At 33.7% G+C, this 19,421-nt stretch overlaps 2 protein-coding genes across 2 annotated transcripts; one reads left to right on the top strand and one right to left on the bottom strand.

Moving 5' to 3' along the window:
• Positions 1 to 534: 534 nt before the first annotated feature.
• On the bottom strand, positions 535 to 14,453 carry LOC144438334 (alanine--tRNA ligase, cytoplasmic-like). Its single transcript, XM_078127407.1, has 21 exons — positions 14,365 to 14,453; positions 13,894 to 14,055; positions 12,937 to 13,125; positions 12,223 to 12,368; positions 11,412 to 11,603; positions 10,874 to 11,018; positions 10,438 to 10,583; positions 10,033 to 10,141; positions 9,497 to 9,650; positions 8,793 to 8,917; positions 8,078 to 8,228; positions 7,573 to 7,742; positions 6,837 to 6,959; positions 6,066 to 6,203; positions 5,270 to 5,410; positions 4,972 to 5,084; positions 4,171 to 4,279; positions 3,643 to 3,768; positions 3,182 to 3,301; positions 2,646 to 2,846; positions 535 to 1,574 (listed from the first exon to the last, which is right to left on the bottom strand). The coding sequence occupies exons 2-21, from the start codon at positions 14,038 to 14,040 to the stop codon at positions 1,398 to 1,400; spliced, it is 2,922 nt and encodes a 973-aa protein (XP_077983533.1). The 5' UTR covers positions 14,041 to 14,055; positions 14,365 to 14,453; the 3' UTR covers positions 535 to 1,397.
• A 2,577-nt stretch (positions 14,454 to 17,030) lies between these two features.
• On the top strand, positions 17,031 to 19,421 carry LOC144437376 (uncharacterized). Its single transcript, XM_078126301.1, has 7 exons — positions 17,031 to 17,075; positions 17,640 to 17,707; positions 17,860 to 17,940; positions 18,404 to 18,453; positions 18,688 to 18,763; positions 19,103 to 19,142; positions 19,416 to 19,421. Exons 1-7 carry the CDS (start codon positions 17,031 to 17,033, stop codon positions 19,419 to 19,421), a joined length of 366 nt encoding a protein of 121 aa, XP_077982427.1.

Raw genomic sequence — 19,421 nt, 5'->3', positions numbered from 1 at the left:
AAATACGAGTTTACATTGTTACAAATGTGGGCACATTGCTATATCACTTATGTCTGTGTGCATGATATTTTCTGTAGAATTTTGGAAAGTAATTGTCAATACAGGTCTGTGACAAGCAACTGCTAGGTACTAAATTTGATAATGCGAAGTGAAGAAACTTTGACCAAGCATGTAACAATTTCCTTGGGTAGCGCCATCAACGTTCAATTGCCTATTGTGAGCAGAATTAGAATCCCTTCTCAGTTTTGAGTTTCTTTACTTGAACTAGCAACAGTACTATTTCATGACATGGCCCATATAGTGTACATGGTTAAATTTGGGGCGGCAATGAAAGCAACTGGTGTCACCTTTTAACATAAATCAGGCGTTGCATTCAATTCAGGAATAGACCATTCTGGCAAACCAGATATGTTATTTATTTCTTCTGCTACACTGCAAAATAAAACTCTTGGTGGTGCGTCTTGGAGAGAGTGTTGTTTGCAATTATGAATGATGAAATAGACCAATGCACATTGTGATGAGATGTGAAGTATATTAATTTATTCAAAAATGAAAACACAATAAAATAACAGTTTGTAGGAAAGAGAGCTGTATTCTTCTTGTATTTTATTCCATTCTTTTACTATAAATAGATGAGACCAGATAAGGTGCAAGTACATATATCACTATATATGTACCAGTAGTGGATACTTACTATCACAATCTCTTACTCCTACTACATCGAACTTCTTTGAATTTGAATCAAAAATTTGATTTCTTGGTAGATAGAGTTCATAAAATGTCCCCAATCATTTCAGTATCAGTTACATATATGAAAGAAAAAGTTTCACTCATCTACCATGATCAGTTTTCTAAGAATTACAAAATTCATGGTTCTTTCTATTTCCCTCTCCTTATACACACAGCTATCTCAAATTCCTACAGCAAGGCCTCAAAATATTATCATTCTAGAATCTAGGCATTCTCCAATGTCATTACTTGTATAATTCTGTAGAAATGAGTACAAAAACAGTCTGAATTTTTGACTAGTTTCTCTGTAGTTTGATTTGACTTTTACTTGCATAATTGTTTCTCCATAAAGTAATAAAATATGAAATCGGAGATCAAAAGTATAAATTCATATTTATAGGACTTTGGTGGTAAAATTGTTTTGACAGACAAAATGCTGGATAGCTCTCATAAAATATGGTTAAACTGTATTTTCATCGGCTGTTATGAAATAAACGATATGAAGAGTACATAGATTAACCCTGATAATGTAAGAATTCTGTTTTTTTGTACTTAACATGAAAATGTTTCACCTTAAGTGACATGCACATAACAAAGGAAATTGGCCAATGCTCAATACTGATGTGCAATGTTAATATTTCATACATCTGTAGATAACATTGTTAACATTAATTGCTAAGTTTCAACTCGGCAAATTCCTTGGCCAGTTTAGTGGCTTCCTCCAGCCCACTGGTGTTATCTCCTGTAGCCTGGGCAGATGCATCTTTTCCACCACCTTTACCATTCATAACACCAGATACTTGTTTCACCCACTCACCAGCCTTCAGACCTTTCTGAATAGCCTCCTGATGTACAAAACAATACATATACAGTTAGTGTACTAGGTCAAACATAAAACATTAACATTTCAATAACTTTTCTGTCACTCACTCATATTTTATGACGATAAATATCATCAAAAATATACCAGCAACCTGATATCTATCTCAAGGGTAATTTAGTCACAGACTGTAAACAGTAAGATTTGGTCAGATTTAGAATTTTGTAAATCTTTACCATACACACTGATGAGCAATTTACAAAACATTTGTTCATATAAACCTACATAATATATTTATGGTTTGAAAAGTAAACAAATCCAAGACAGATTTTTTTTTTACTTTTCAAACCTGTTATTCTTTATTTTGAGTCCATGTATCTGGTGTATCAACTTTGTAGTTGAACTGTTGATAAATGTACTACAAACTTATGAAGTATTTCCACTATCATACATATCAATGTCTTATCCAACTTTATAATCCCCCTGTTTTTGATATACAGGGTAGATATTGATAGAATACCAGTATACCAGACTACATGTGACAAACATTTCAATGATATACACCTACAATATGCCATTTGTTCTGTCATTATATAGTTGCTGTGACTCCAGCACTAGTAGTACAGTACCCCACAGGCTTGCCTTGGTGTTACTATCTCAAGAATCTCTCCACACCCACACTAGGTGTAGAGAGCTAGCTTCTTGAGATAGCAACACCAAGATAAATCTCTGGGCTAGTAGTACTGCAATCCCACAGAGAGCTTCTTGAGATAGCAACACCAAGATAAATCTCTGGGCTAGTAGTACGGTACTCCACACCCACAGAGAGCTTCTTGACATAGCAACACCAAGATAAATCTCTGGGCTAGTAGTACGGTACTCCACACCCACAGAGAGCTTCTTGACATAGCAACACCAAGATAAATCTCTGGGCTAGTAGTACGGTACTCCACACCCACAGAGAGCTTCTTGAGATAGCAACACCAAGATAAATCTCTGGGCTAGTAGTACTGCACACCCACAGAGAGCTTCTTGAGATAGCAACACCAAGATAAATCGCTGGGCTAGTATTACTGCATTGCTGTTGAACACTTACTTTTGGTACATGACAAAGACAGATAATCTTCCTGACATCATCATCGACACTAAACAACATAGCAGCAGTCTGTGGTGATAATGTACGATATTCCTTTAACGCAGCATCTAAAGCTTTAGCATTGGCTCCAGCATCTAGTCTAGCTATCACCATTGGTTGGTTAGGATTGTCCTCTATCATCTTCTTAGCAGTCTCCTTGGCCTGGTGGGTTGATGTAAAATAATGGTGAATATGATAAGAACAACAAGTGTTTATTGATGACAATTGTCACTTTGGCATTTATGTTTATGAAATGATGAGTTATCTATACAGGGCTGATATGTATATAGATCTACAAACTAAACAACAATTCAATTAATTCTATTTGACTGATGTACTTATTTTTGGTGAACCATTCTGGGACAACAATTCTGATACATATTACAACAATTTCATTTTATGAATATATACCAAAATCAGTAAGTAAAGACTGTTCAAAGAAAGATGTTTATGCCAAATTGTGGCCATGAGAGACAACGATTATCAAATATACTTACATTTTGAATAACTGCAGCCTTTCTATTTTTGTCAATTTCATCCATTTTCTTCTTCAAATCTTTCAATTTCTTCCTCATTGTGTCTTTCCTCCACTGAGGTACAACAGCTACATTCAAATCCTACAATGAGAACCATTACAAATGTCAAAATCTTTTGATGGATTCTGTTTCTCTCACTTTTAAAGTCATTCCTTTTATAAAGTTGACACTTAAAATGTAATAATATGTATTTGAAAAACATCCTTAATAGAAAAAGAAAATATTCCATCTACAGTGAACAGGGCTCATATATAATAATACCGTCAAAGATTGGGTACCCTTTTACAAATACTGTACAGTACTGTACTTAACAACTGTCAAATTTACTTGCTTTGTATAGTGTAAAAGTAACTTTTGAAATTGTTGATAATGTAAAGTGTAGAAACAGAACCCTATAGAAATAATCAAGTCATTAAACTTACATCTCCAAGTTGGACTATTTCCTTTGTCAATTCTTTTGCATTCTGGTTCTGCTGTAATCCACTGGCATTAATTTTCTGAGTCAAAGCATCAATTTCTTTGTCCAGTACATCAGCACGATTGTTTGCCTGAATTATTAAAGTGACAACAATGTTGTGAAAATGACAGATTTATTAAATCAATGCATCTAATTGATGTATTAATATATCTTGTCACTAGAAATTTCACTAAAGAGGCAACTCTGTCACAGTAGTCGGTGATTACTATGTATCTTGAAGCGTTTTCATACAAACTAATTGCTGTAGAGTCATATATATACAAACAAGATTAATGTTATTTTGTTGGTTTTCCCTTATAAAAAACAAACCATGAATTGAACTACCTAGCTTATAAAGATATGATAATACTATTTTCATGCTCTTCTATGTCACGTACTTACAAATTATGACTATATGTTTCTAAGAGAAAATCAAGAACATTAGGATACTAATGTTCAACATATACAAATTAAGTGCAATTTGACCTCTAACCTTTTGAGCATCGTCACCAGTGATAGCAACAATACGCCTGATACCCTTGGCAATGGCTTCTTCTGTGACAATGACAAATGGACCAATATGACTACTATTACGTAGATGTCTGGATGGGTGACAAAAATGGGGGAATTGGATATATTTATTTGTGAAAGTGCAATTCTACGTAATTCTACATAGGTGAAATTCTGAAAACACCTTTAAAAAAAAAAATATCAATGCTTGTCATTTTTCAAAACACTTTAAACAGGTTTTGATTATCTGTACTATGCAGCACAATTTAGGATACAGAAAAGTGAATCTACTAAAGACTTTAATTACTCTATACTTTATATAATCCCTTCACACCTTGCAGCAAAAAATTAATTTAACCTCAAAGATGCCTTTATATGATGTAGAAGAAATGTCAGAGAAATTAGGACACTACGTTAAATAAGGCATTGATGAACTGTACAGACAGACAGACAGACAGACAGACAGACAGACAGACAGTAAGACAGACAGACAGACAGACAGTAAGACAGACAGACAGACAGACAGACAGACAGTAAGACAGACAGACAGACAGACAGTAAGACAGACAGACAGACAGACAGACAGTAAGACAGACAGACAGACAGACAGACAGACAGTAAGACTGACAGACAGACAGACAGACATATACACACACGCACACATACAGACAGACACATAAACAGACAAACAGACACACAAAGACAGACATATACACAATAGTTTGTTCTAGTGTTCATTAGTTACTGGCCAACTCTTAAGATGAGATGATGAAGGAAAACTTACGTTCCACCACAGAATTCCACAGATGTTTTTGATCCAGCTGGTGAAGAAGGATCAGCTTCCATGTCTACTACTGGAATGCCTATGGAAATCACCCGGACTGGGTCTGGATACACCTATGCATATATAGGATATTACAACAGGGATAATATTACGCTAATCAATTTTTTTACTTTGTTGGACTGAATTTCATTTTGAGTCAGTTGGGTTATGAGAACGAAGAAATAGCTAGGGTAATCCTAACAAATATAGATTATTTTATAAGAAATCTGAACTCAGTATGTTTAGACCAACAACTGACCTCATCAAATACAGCACGAAGTCCCTGGATATCTTTAGCAATCGCTAATGCAGAGTTCTTGGCATACACTTGTTCAGCCTTCCTGACTGTATCATTGGCTATCTGTTCAGCTTCACGTACTTGATCTGTTGTCATGGCACCCTGTAATTACAACAAATGCAAACTGTCAATATTGTATGTTCTGATTCAGAAGTCTTTCCCCACTAAAGTTGTGTATATGTGTACTGTGTTTGATATCACTGGATCCTTTGAAATAATTCAACAGCCAAAAATGTAGCCAAGAATTGAAACTTCTTGCGAGATGAGTAGGGTAACACAAACGCAAAACTGTTAGATTTTATTCAGTAAATTAAACCACAAATGTCAACTTACATGACTTGACTATTTTAGAAATAAGTACATCGCCCTCTAGTGGTGACTAAGTTATAGTTCACAGTCAAGTTAGCATTACTGTTGCCATTTGCATTCTCCTAAGCCAGAGTTATTATTTCTACCACATGTGGGAGGCTCGTTAAGAACGTTGCCATAAAACAGACCGTGGTTTGTGACGATGGCCATTTGTAGCTATGAAAATGTATGATATACAACGAAAACTTTAAATCGACTGCAAACAACTAAAAAGTTATGATCAAAACTAGCATACTGTCTTTTAGTCACGTTTTACAGAAGGGTAATGTGTATTAATTACTTTTCTGGCATGACTTGGTTTTAATACAGAGAGGAAGAAAGACACAAAGGAAAAGATTACATATGTTAGCATACATGTTGATGAAGAGAGTTCAGTTTTGATTCTCACCTTGGCAGTAAAATCAAACCTAAGTCTGTCTGGTGCAACTAGAGATCCCTTTTGATCAGCTTCACCAAGTACCCTTCTCAAAGCAAAGTTTAAAACATGTGTTCCTGTATGGTTACTCATAATGGGCCTACGACGTACCTGTAGAGACAAATATATACATTATCATTTTCTCATACAATTTGATACTTGTACATAAATTGTGTTGCTAATATCATAACAATCTAAATATCTTGTCTCTCTATTGTCGATGGCAAGTTGATCTGTGACTTAACAAGAGAAGATTTTTAGTTAAGAACAAACTCCAGATTTGAGGATTCTTTCTACTTTCTATATGTAAGATATTCTTATGGGAGTCACTGTCACTGAAAACTTGTTATCTGGTAAAAGCTGCTTTGTTTTGTTTTGTTTTGTTTTGTTTTGTTTTGTTTTGTTTTGTTTGTTTGTTTGGTAATGACAGTAAAAATGGGATTGAAATGCCCCTTTGGTTTTTATCTCAAGGCTCAAAGCCTGAAGTAAATACCTGCTTTCTTCCAAAGTTTCAGTTATGAGAACAAAGTATTCATTTCTAATATGCCTTGTTTCTAGTTTATGTCTGGTCTCTACATGGCAGTGTTTTACTTTTCATAATTGTCTGGTCTCTACATGGCAGTGTTTTACTTTTCATAATTGTCTGGTCTCTACATGGCAGTGTTTTACTTTTCATAATTCACTATTGAAATGACTCCTGAGATCATGCAATATCACATTGTTCACTGATGACAAAAATCTTACCTCATCAATGCAAAGTTTCATTTTGTCACCAACTTTGAGTTGACCGTTAACTGCAGATAGTTTACCTATGTGTAGGATATAGCCACCTTTCACTTGGACATTGGTGACTTTGAACTCAATATCCTGAAAGACAAAACAAATATTATATACAATGTGTCTACAAATATTTAGCATTTGTATAAACAATATGTATATACTAGAATTGTGTGTTTGTGTGTGTGTGTGTGTGTGTGTGAGTGTGTGTGTGTGTGTGTGTGTGTGTGTGTGTGTGTGTGTGTGTGTGTGTGTGTGTGTGTGTGTGTGTGTGTGTGTGTGTGCACGTACGCATGTTTTGAATCAATGCACTCTACATTGAATGGCCCCATGCAATCCTTAAAGTGATCATATGGATGAGGATTGGGTATTTATTTTAGATTTTTAATTAATAAAAATAATCTTCTCATGGCTTCCTACTTGAAAAATTAATATGACACAACATACGTCAAGTCTTTGTTTGTAACTCAATAAATTGCAAAAGGTTAATAAATGTGTAAAATGTTTGTTATTAGATGTACAATAACAAACTTTTAAAAATGTTTTTCGTCTTTTTGCAATGTATTAAGTAACAAACACAGATTTAACCAAAGTTGTTTCACATTAATTTTTCAAGTAGGAAGCCATGATATGATTTTATAAATTCAAAATTTAAAATAAATACCCAATCCTCATTGGATTGAAACACAGTCCTTTAACTTACAGAATTGTTTTCCTTCTCCATAAAACCTTCATCCCATATTTGTCCACCTTGTTCAGCATAAAAACATGTCTTGTCTAACAATACACCACACTCATCACCATTGTTAACTTCATCTACAAACTGTTTATCTTTCCTTAATGCTATCACCGTGGCAACAATGGAAGAGAACACTACACAGGAAAGAAAAATATAATAAATCAATCACTAATTTCATCCAATTATCTCTAGAAAGATATTCCAAATATTATATTTCAATTGCCATACCTGAAGTAGAATTTCCTACCTATAATTATCACTCAATTTCTTGGTCAACATTACTTCTGCTCCATATGCTTATTACACATACATTATTATTACAGCCATCTGTACGAATAAGTCAACCTTCTTGTTCTATGTTGACTGTCTAGTGTGATGTAAAATGCTATTACAGGTACAAAAATTATCTGTTTATACTTGTATACCCTATAGATTTATTGATTATCATTTTTAATTAAACAAAACTTACCATATTTCTGTTGTGTTTCATCATAATGGTAATCATATTTAGGTAAATCATCGGTAGGTTCAACTTTCCGATTGTCTTGTAATTCACTAATAGAATGTACATCAAGACCTATAGTGTCATCTACACCTGAACCTTTAGCTTGGGATAATAGCTGAAAGAAATCACACAAAAGTTTTAAGTTCAACAGGGTTTGTTTTACATGCAACTCTGGTAATTGAGGCTTCGGTTTTAATACCACAAGAGACACAAACTAAACCTATTGTTGTTCTATGAGGTAGATTACATTGGAAGTTTCAAAACTGTTACAGTACACTGCAAGTTTATGGAACTATCTTTCAGACAGCTGTCCTACTGAGACTATAATTAAACCAATGTCCACTCAATCACTTATCACAGTTGTATCAACACATTGCAATAATAGTTTTAAAGTGTATACCTTAGTAAACAGAAACCTTATTCACCAGAGTTAGAACCGAGTAAGAACTGAGTTAGAACAGAGTTAGATCCGAGTATGAACTGATTTAGAAACGAGTTAGATCTGAATTAGATCTGAGTTAGAACCGAGTTAGAACTGAGTTAGAAATGAGTTAGAACTCAGTAAGAACTGAGTTAGAAATGAGTTCCTTCAGGGTTATTGGTAAACCATGTATGACTATTAAGTGTAAGGATAGCAGACAAATTTTTAAATATTCGTTTGTTAGTTTTATAAACTTACCTGTGCCTTCTTTTTCTCTTCTTCATACTCTGTCATTTGAACATTCATTCCCTTTTCTTCCACCATAAGTTGAGTTAAATCAACAGGAAATCCATAAGTATCATAGAGTAGCCAGGCTGCCTTACCTATACAAGTCCAACAAATAATAATAAACACTGTGTATGTCTTCTTGTCTGATATACAACCCATATCACCAAATGTAAAGCATTTTTCTGTATGTACCATAATCATTTATAGCATCCATATCAAGTGTAAAAGTATACTGTTTCATTTGCTAATTGACCACATTAGAAAGGCCACATGCTAGGCTTGTAATTGAAACAGTATACTTCTAGACTTGATATGAATGTTATAAATAAGTATAGCACATACAGAAAGTGCTTTACAAAGTTTTACCTGTTGTATTTATTTTTGTCCAAATAGTTGGTATAAAGTATAGAAGTATTCCTCTTGTCAACTATTACTGCTACTAGTGACATTTTCAAAAAAATATTTCTAAATTTTATGATATATTTATTCTAATTGGTTTTCATTTTATATTCAGTCACAATGCAAAAATTGTGAAAAAAGTAAACATGTTGTTTGCAGTAAAACATGCATACAGAATTTACATTTTCTAACTAAATTCCAAGAACTGACAAAGTTTGTGAAATACAACAGGGTTTTTTTCCATATCACTATGTACAATATACTAAGCAAACTACCTGGTAAAACTTTGGCTTCTGTTCCTAATTTGTTGATAGTTCTTTCTAATACTCTGTGACCTCTGTTCAACGTTTTCAAGAACTGAGCTTCTTCTTCATTTATGATATCTTTTATCATCTGAGGATCTTTGTTCACTTCTGGGAATGCTTCTCCCTGTGGAAATCACAACAATAAAAAGACCTTTAAAATAAACAGCGCCACCAAGTGGGCCCCTGTGGAAATCACAATGAAAATAAACCTTTAGAATAACAGAGCAATCAAGTGACTCCCTGTGAAAATCAACAAAAAAAGGACCTTTTAAATAAACAGCGCCACCAAGTGGGTCCCTGTAGAAATCACACCAACAACAATAGACCTTTGAAGTACAAACAATGTCATAAAGTGGCTCACAGGAAAAATCACAGCAAGTATATACTTTTGAAGTAAAAAGCTCCATCTAATGACTCCCTATGGAAATTACAAGAAAATACTATACTAGTTATACAAAAGAAGTTTGACAGCTATTTCCATTTGGTTTGCTTATACTGTAACTCACCAATGTTTCTATGACAACATCAACCAGGCTGGCAAAAAACCCACGTGAGGCATTCAACTTCTCTGTAGCATATCTCACACCACGACGTAATACACGTCTTAATACGTACCTATCACAAAGGAAGACAAAAACAGGTGAATGAAGGGTAATTATATCATTTCAAACTTTAGAGAAATGTAACCTGGTGAATTGTAAGAATGGATATTTCTACACTGATGATTAGAAATTACACTTCACTTCAAATATTGGTTCATATTAGGATTTACAGTAGTTCTTCAAATGCAGAGGCATTTTTATGATCAAATCTTTAACATCTTATTTTGATATAAAGGAAAACCATTTCCTTTACATTCTCTCGACATCACTTTGTATAGCAATAGTAAGTGTACGTATATGATCACTTACCCTCTACCAACGTTATCAGGTCTTCCACCATCTGATATGGCAATGGTAAGTGTACGTATATGGTCTGCTACAACTCTGTACGCCATATCAATACCACCTTCATCCTCACTGCCAACTTTACCTTGATATTCCCTGACACCAGTACTCTGAAAAGACATAAATTTCAAATTATCATTTGTATTTTAAGGAAGGTCAGGCGGAAGTCAAGGTTATTCAAATGTTCAGATGAATTCAAATATATACATGCCAATTACCAGCTCTAACCATTCTTAATCTATTTCAATTCATCAAGGCTTAGGATTCATTACAAAAAACATCAAGATAAAACAAATGATGAAAAAATAAAACTGTGTGGTAATAATTAAACCCTCACTAACATTAACACCAGATATTATTGTTACATTTTGAATAGTTATATGGAAATGATCTTTCTCACCTCATGAATAGCTTTAAAGAACGGTGTAAATATATCGGTATCATAATTGGACATCTTTCCCTGCAGGACAGATACAACTCTCTCTAATCCCATACCACAATCTATGTTGTTTTTAGGAAGTGGTCTGATTGAGCCGTCTGGTTCTCTGTTGATAAAAGGGGACAAGAACTGTTCATGAAACTTATGTTACTAAAAATAGTAAGTCAACTAGGACAGATTTGTACTTGTATGTTTTATCAGTTCAATATCAATATTAAAGGGATACACTCTGTAACTGGGACCCATTTACAAAACACACTAGAAAAAGAACTAAAACCAGTTACTAAGCATATTATGTAATATGAATGCAAACCAGCATATACAAAATCATTGGTATTTGTGAAGAGAAAATCACATGCTAGGTAGAGTGAGCTTGTCTTCATAGACCTATAGCTTATATGTTTAATGAAGGCTCATTTCATACTTAATAATATCATTGATGTTTTCTTAAAAGCTTATGTCTAAACTGGTGAACATTTTACAATATTTATATTTTTACCTGTTGAACTGCATGAAGACAAGATTCCATAGTTCTAGTACATTGGGATCATCTATGTTGACAAGATGTTTGGCATCACGACCTCCAATTCTATCATAGTGAATCTCTGAACATGGACCACAGGGTCCAACATCTCCCATCTCCCAGAAGTTATCCTTCATGTCAAAAGGTAGAACTCTATCTGCTGGAAGGCTGTATAGAACAAAAGAATGTTTAAGATTGGTAATTTGTGTGAAATTTTGACAGTGGACATCCATCTGAAATACAGGAATTTACTATGGGTATGCAAATACACATATACCCTATAGTAAATTCTTAATATCACAGTCAAGCAGAATTTGTATCTCTGCCTTAAAATGTAAGATGATTATATTTCCATTTTGAACTCTTTAACATAATCCTGGGTTAAAAAGTTCAGATCAATTTAGGTGTATATACAAAATCCATTGCCAAAACTTTGTATATTATGTTTTATACAATAAGGTATTTCTGATACTGTGTATGAATGCAACTTGGATATGAACAGATAAAAGCACAAAAAATCTTCCTAAAGTACATTTTTGGTAGAGAAATTCAACTCAAAACTAAAACAATAATTAATTATATACAATTTGATAAGGTTACTGCAAACTGTCAGTCTTGTTTACTCTATGATAGAGGGCGCTGTTTATTATCAACACAAACACATTTGTCAATCTATCCTTCAGATTATTCTTGTCTTGTAAAACTTCAGTGGTTTGGTGAATGTTTGGTTTGGTAATAGCCATGTACGTAGCTTACTTGATGACATAGCCATGATATAAAACCTTACCCAAGATCAATCCATATCTGCCTACACTCTTCATCAGCGTCCAATCCCATCTTTTCATCACCACCAAAGTATGTGACATAGAGTCTATCTGCAGGTAACTTCCATACCTCAGTAAACAATTCCCACGCCATGGCACACATTTCTTTCTGTGGAAATACCAGTCATTATAAATATAATGTTAGTTTTCATATAGCACCTTCCCATGCTGTGCTCAAAGTACATTACAACATTACCTCTGGCATGAACCTAAGCAGTACACCAGTCCATTATACTTCCTCAACACTGTGGGGGTGAGGGTGGGGGGTGAGGGTGGGGGTGGGGGTGGGGGGTATACAATCCATTTCAGTCTGTAACTCCACAAATGTAGACTTTTGATCTTTAAAATATCTTTACAGTATTTGAAAGAACAATAAATACAAGTTAAAGTTTGTTGATATGTGATCTACTGGCAAGTATTAACTTTACACCAACAGAACAAAGTATTTTTCCCCTTCTACCAGTTAACAATTTGGTAGATACTAGTAACATAAGACCTCACCCAGTCAACATCAAGACTAAACCTAAATTAAAAGTGAAGCCATGGAAACAATGAATGCCATCACTGTCATCATCACTGTCGTCATTGTTGTTGTCATCATTGTTGTTGTCATCGTCCACATCATCATCAACACAAACATCAACCTTATCTACTTACACAACAAGACAAGTGCTTACCTTGAAATAATCACCAAATGACCAATTGCCCAACATTTCAAAGAATGTGTGATGGTAGACATCTTTACCAACATCATCTAAATCGTTGTGTTTACCACCAGCACGGATACATTTCTGACTATTTGCCACTCTCACATACTTGGCCATATCACTATTTGGGTCTACAGTACCCTGGAATATTGGCTTGAACTGAAAGTAGAAAAATAAAAGTAGGAATAACTCTACATACCGTAAATATTAATTTTTGTTGCAAAAACATACATAATAAACAATAATAATAACATAATAAACAAAACTTAATGGCAACTCTAATTCAATTCATTTTTCATCGCATTAAACAGAAAAATATGCTCTAAATTGCAATAATTAGAAAGTGTATAGTATACATGTGCTTGTACTGTACATGGCTTCTAAATTACAATGTAAGAAGGGAAGGGGGCTAAGGGTACATATATCACGATCATGATACATTGTTAAGAAATTTACAAAAATGAATTAAAATAATGTTAGATTTCATTTTGTAAATTGTTGTCTTGTAATAAGTTTATTTTTGTAAAACCTTTACATGAATATAGTCAATGAATGTTTAAGAGATCTCTTGATAAATTAGAGCTGTCCTTCATGGTCAAAGAGGGTTATTTGCTGTTTTTTATTTGCAAAAGTAATTTTACAAGCACTATACATTTTGAAAATGAAAACAAACATATTTTATGGCTGAATAAAAACATAACAAATCTGCCTGTAAATTGTAATTAACGTATTACTTAATCTTGAATTGTTTCAATGGAATTTATTGTCCCATATGGATAATATTGGTGGTCGCTCTCAGAAAATTCCATGGGTGTAAGTTACTGAATAGGGTTGACAGTCACATTCAGTAGCACCATACACCTATCAATGAAAACTGAGTAAAAGTGCTTGTTTGCGAACTTGATCGAAGACAGTCATTTACATTACCTGGTTCATACCCGCATTTGTAAACAGAAGGGTCGGGTCGTCCAAAGGAACAACTGAATTGGACGGTACGAATTCATGTTCCAGACCTTTCTTCGTTTTGAAAAAGTCTATAAATGACTGTCGGATGCCTTTTCCAGTAAGATCCATTGTCACAACAAAACGCTGCAAAGAAGGAGTGCAAAAATCACGTCAAATATAACGGACCCAGTATACATATGACAGCAAATTCGTTTTCAACATTCACACAATCTGATGCAACGCCGTCGTCATTTAATATCAAAGATGTATACATGTCTGTCATGACACTGGGGTTGCAAGGTTGTGAATGGATGATGAAACACTACGAAAGTGACACATTGCATGCACGATACGTCAGCCATTGACTTTATATCCATCGATTAGTGTACATATGAATGAAATATATGAAGCGATAAAGTATAAATCATTTCCCTCAAATATTTACTTGCTTACCGGTGTTCAGAAACCCCGACAACACACGTGTAATGTCTGGTGAAGTCACTGCCCTCCAGACAGCAATATGGCGAACTCACGCTAATTCACATCGCAATATCTCGTATAGAGCGAGACTTGAAAAGTTCGTCCGCAAGAAAGATGGCGGTCTTGTCAAAATATCTTCTGCTGTGTTTCTGCTGTAAAGTTGCTGAAAAATAGGTAATTATTGGCAGTTATACCTATCCCACAATTATTTGGCTTAAAATTATCGTGAAATAAGCTTGATTGTTAGAATATTCGTAAACATGCTACCGTCGTTTTCGTCATTGTCGTTAGATATGTACTGAAGTCTCGGAAAATTTACAAAAATAAAAATGTAATTGTACTAATGTGTACTTGTGTAATCATTTGAAAATCTCGTTTATGCAAGTATAAAGCGACTTAAGAATTATACTTTGTGATCAATTAAAAAAACCCTGGAATTATTGAATGATATTGTTTATTCAAAATGTAAGTTTTGTTTTCATTTTTACGGTCGGTGAAATTCAATGCATAAGCCATAAAGAAAATATTTTGAGATCAAAAGAAGTGTTTATCAACATGAGATGAATTTCCTATCCTGATATCTCTGATCATAAAATTGATTTTAAAAAGTCACAGATCTAAAATATTATGTTACAGCATACCATTACTTCAACGGGTAAAGCAAGGTTGTTTTAGATTAAAAAACTTGTTCAGAAGTGATGATATAAGGTATGGTATTGGTAGTGATAATGATGATGATGATGATGATGATGATGATGATGATGATGATGATGATGATGATGATGATAAATAATCATGATTATTATTATGCTAAGTTTCCATTGTTCTCCACAGATCTTCAACCTTTCTAACACAAGTGTTATCAGGGCCATGGCAGATTGGGTACACTGCAATTTGTGTTTTCATCAACCTGGTGATGGAAGAAAATTCTTTTTGACAAACTGTGGACATATTTATTGTGAAAGCTGTGCTAGAGAAGGTACAGTATATGTATTTTTAATCCCTGTAATTTGTTCAGTCTGATTTAATCCATTCTTCTGTATATATCATGTAATCATTGTATGACAACCAAATAATTTTTTTTTTTGCCTTGAGCAGGTACTAGCAACAAATGTAAGATGTGTAACAACCCATGTACAACCATTGCTTTATCTTCACAGGTAATATCATTATGAATACTTACAATATGTTGGTGCAATATTATTAGATTTCAAAGCCACAGAGGAAACAACTTTTTGGCACATAAAATGAGTTTTTCTGTTGTGTATTCAATTATCCCAACATGGGCAATTTGAAAACTTATGGTGACTTACACATACGAGTTTGTAAACAATCTCTTTGCTATTAAGCTTGTAATTTCACAAATTGGTACAGGTGATACCACTGGTAACATAGTTTTGGAAATACCGATAGTTTCAATATGGGTAGGTAGAGGGATGAACTGCCTTGGTTTAGCATTATAAATCCTATTAATGATTTTCTTTTCTTTTATTGATTGAATGATTGTAACTTTAAATTTTCTCTAACCAGTGATCAATTTCTAAACTGTGTAAGGCTGGATTATAAACTTTTTTTGCCATATAACTTAAGAGAGTTGAATTTCCAGAAAATATTCATAATTAAAGGCACATGTAAGTAAATGTCAACATTATTCTGACTCCATCATGAGGTAAAATGTTTGTACATGTACTGACTTCTACTTCAATTAGTTTTCATCCTGAGATTTATGATTGTTCCCTATTGATAATAGATGAAACCAGAAGTAGAGATGTTTTTCACTGATCCAATTGATATGATAAAGAAGCAACAGAAACAACTTATCCAGGTAAGATGTTTGTCTACTTACAACTTGTAATGTAGATACTGTAGCAATGAGTCTGGAACAGTGTGCCCTCTAAGCCAATTTGATCTGCCACTGACACACACAATGTCTAGTAACACACCAAAATTTGGTGTTCCCCTATCTCTTACTACATGGTGACTTCCAAGAAATGCCAGTATTTAACACCAAAATTTGGCTATCATTAGAGCTCTAGAGGGCACACTGGTCTGGAATGATGATTTCTTTGATGTTTTAATGGTATGACAATGTTGTTGACATGGTGAGTGCATTGTGTATTACTGGTAAGACCATGTCTTTGATATGATCAGTGCATTGTGTATTACTGGTAAAAGGCTAAATAAAAGAATACAAAGTTATTATGGATGTTCATATAACAATATGGGGGTTATGGGTGCAGTGTAATTCCTCCATCTGCCACACACATTTTTACTTTTATACACATAGTGTAATAGACTAATAAAAACACTCCAGGTTTAGCTCAAGAAATCAATCATATATGGGCAAATGAGCTAACAAAATCAACCAACAACCAACCAATCTTATAACTTAATTCCAAAAAGGCTTTTAAAAAACTGATGACTATTTTTTTTTCTTGAAGGTGATGGATTTTCAGAAGAATCACAGACAAAGACTGAATGCATATAAAAGTGAAAAGGTAAATTCATTTGTATGCTGTGTGGATAGAGAGGGGTGGTTTTGGTACAGATGTTACAACATTGTGTTTTGTCAGTTTTGGTGGTTCCTGATTGAACTAGCAATTATTACTGGTACAATGTACGTGGTACTGTACTTGGGCATGTTTTGGGATTTTAACAGTGTGTCATTTGGATGTATGGCAACAGTAATATATAATGGTATAGTATAGAACTACATGATATAAGATAAGGGTGGCCCTATTTCTATATTTGTCATGACCCAATCAACCCTATATTTCTGAAATAAATTAAAAACTGACACCCTCTAAACAGGATTAGAAAGGAAATCACATCTCTATGATCTCATTATCATTAATTGCTGAAATTGGGAACCCTTATTAAACAAATTGTTCATAGTTTCCTTCTGACTTCAATGATATTTCTAAGTCATGCAGACATTTATCACCAACATGAACACACACACACACACACACACACACACACACACACAAACATATATACACACTCACACATACACATACACACACATACACACTCACACATACACATACACATACACACATACACATACACATACACACACACACACACACACACACACACACACACACACACACACACATACTGACTTTTCTTCACCTTTTTCTATATCTTTAAACAACCAATTGACGTATCCTTAATTTGATATACTGAGAGATTTGTTATTGAAATATTTTTCTACTTCTTATTAATTTCTTTTTATGTTACAGAGTAAAAATCAAAATTCAATTGTTGAAGAAGCCAAGAGGAGACTTGACCAATGGGAGGATCTTGAAAGGTGAAATCATCAGTACATTGTATACATAAATCTGTGCTATCATCGATTCTTGATTTGTTTCAAATGTAAACACATAGTATATAAATGATTTATAGATAATTTAACTTTGTAAATTACATGTGATTGCATAACAGAATATCTTTCCATTGTAGAGAAATTTGTATATTGAAAGAAGAGAATGCAAACCTACGAAGGCTTCTGAGTGGTTCACCAGCCATCAAATTATCTCAAAGGTAAAGAGAAAACACAAACTAAACTATATCTCTACTAAATTAGACTAAAAAGAAATGGGCAATATACTCGAAATTTGGAAACAATTTACAGATCTCAACTTTCTTCAAATTCATCGAGTTAATAATTATATTACATAATGAGTACATGATTTTCCTATAAAGTTTTAAATCTTTGTCAAATACTTTTTGAGTTATAATTTAGCACTGAACAAATATTATTAGCATAACTGTGTCAAAGTCTCTCAAGATCTACTTTTTCATGATTTAAATTTAAAATAAATTTCTTTGACAAATCTGTAGCTATCATATTGTGAAGACTATATTTGTAGCTAATTCAAAATACTTTTGGTTGTTAATACACTTTCAGGTACAGTTACACTGTTTTTACTGTTTGTTCCTATCTATACCTTCCAGTGACTACTATATTTATTTTCAAACAAACTATGATTTTTTTTCTGTACAGAGTTCCAACTCCTGGCCGTGTACTTAGTCCATCACAGCATATGCTATCAGGTGTGTAACAAATAATAAATCAAAATAAAGTTTGACGTCATAACTACTACGACTACATTCATTTGTATTTGTCAGCTGTAAAGTTCAGCATTATCTGAACTTCAACAGGTGGTTCAATCATTGTTATTTTTTATCACAGCAATATTAGTGTAATTAAAAGATACAAACTCTTAATTTATAATAGCCTTATATCACAGTTATATACTCTTTTTTTTAAACTTTGTTTGTGAACAGCAAGAACACCATCTCCATCTACCAAACACAGTCATGTCTCACCTTACCCAGCCTCCAGAGGGAGCTATCCATCTACGTAAGTAACAGTATTACCATAACCACAGAGTTCATTGAAACCATTTATGTATCATCTTTTTGTAAGAGAGGGCCTAGTATTTTTCTCTAAAAGTGCCCAATTTCTTTACTCTACAATGGCAGTGTATATTTTCATTATTTGATGACAACATTACTCTGCAATACTTACTTGTGTGTCTACACATATTGACATTGCAGATTTTACCACTTGATAAATTTGATGGTAGGTTAACATGTCGATGTATTTTCTTTTCTTGTTTATAACTTCCCAACAACATATAATGTACGCTTGAACTGATTGATTCATTGAATATTTTTCATTTTGGCATGATATTTGTAGACCTCAGGGTGGAGCAGGAGATGCAGGGACACCACTTAGTGTGAGTAACAGACTTTCTTATAAACAGCGCCCTCTGGTGTTAGAGTTTAGATAACTATGTCTATGAGTTAAACACAATTCATGTACATATACCAGTGTATATATGTATCCAATTTCATAGCTGAAATGTGAAGAAAGTATTTGTTTTCACCTGTTCACCACATCTCAATATTAAACATACATTAGTTGTTTTATGTAGGTAACAATTAAATTTCTGATTTTAAAACCTGACATGTGTTACTGTTAAACACTGGGCATGTTTTGTTGATTTCAGGTGTAA

Source organism: Glandiceps talaboti, chromosome 7 (genome assembly GCF_964340395.1).
Source record: "Glandiceps talaboti chromosome 7, keGlaTala1.1, whole genome shotgun sequence".
Taxonomy (NCBI): domain Eukaryota; kingdom Metazoa; phylum Hemichordata; class Enteropneusta; family Spengelidae; genus Glandiceps; species Glandiceps talaboti.
The sequence above is the reverse complement of the archived record's forward strand: the minus strand, read 5'-3'. Positions and strand labels throughout refer to the sequence as shown.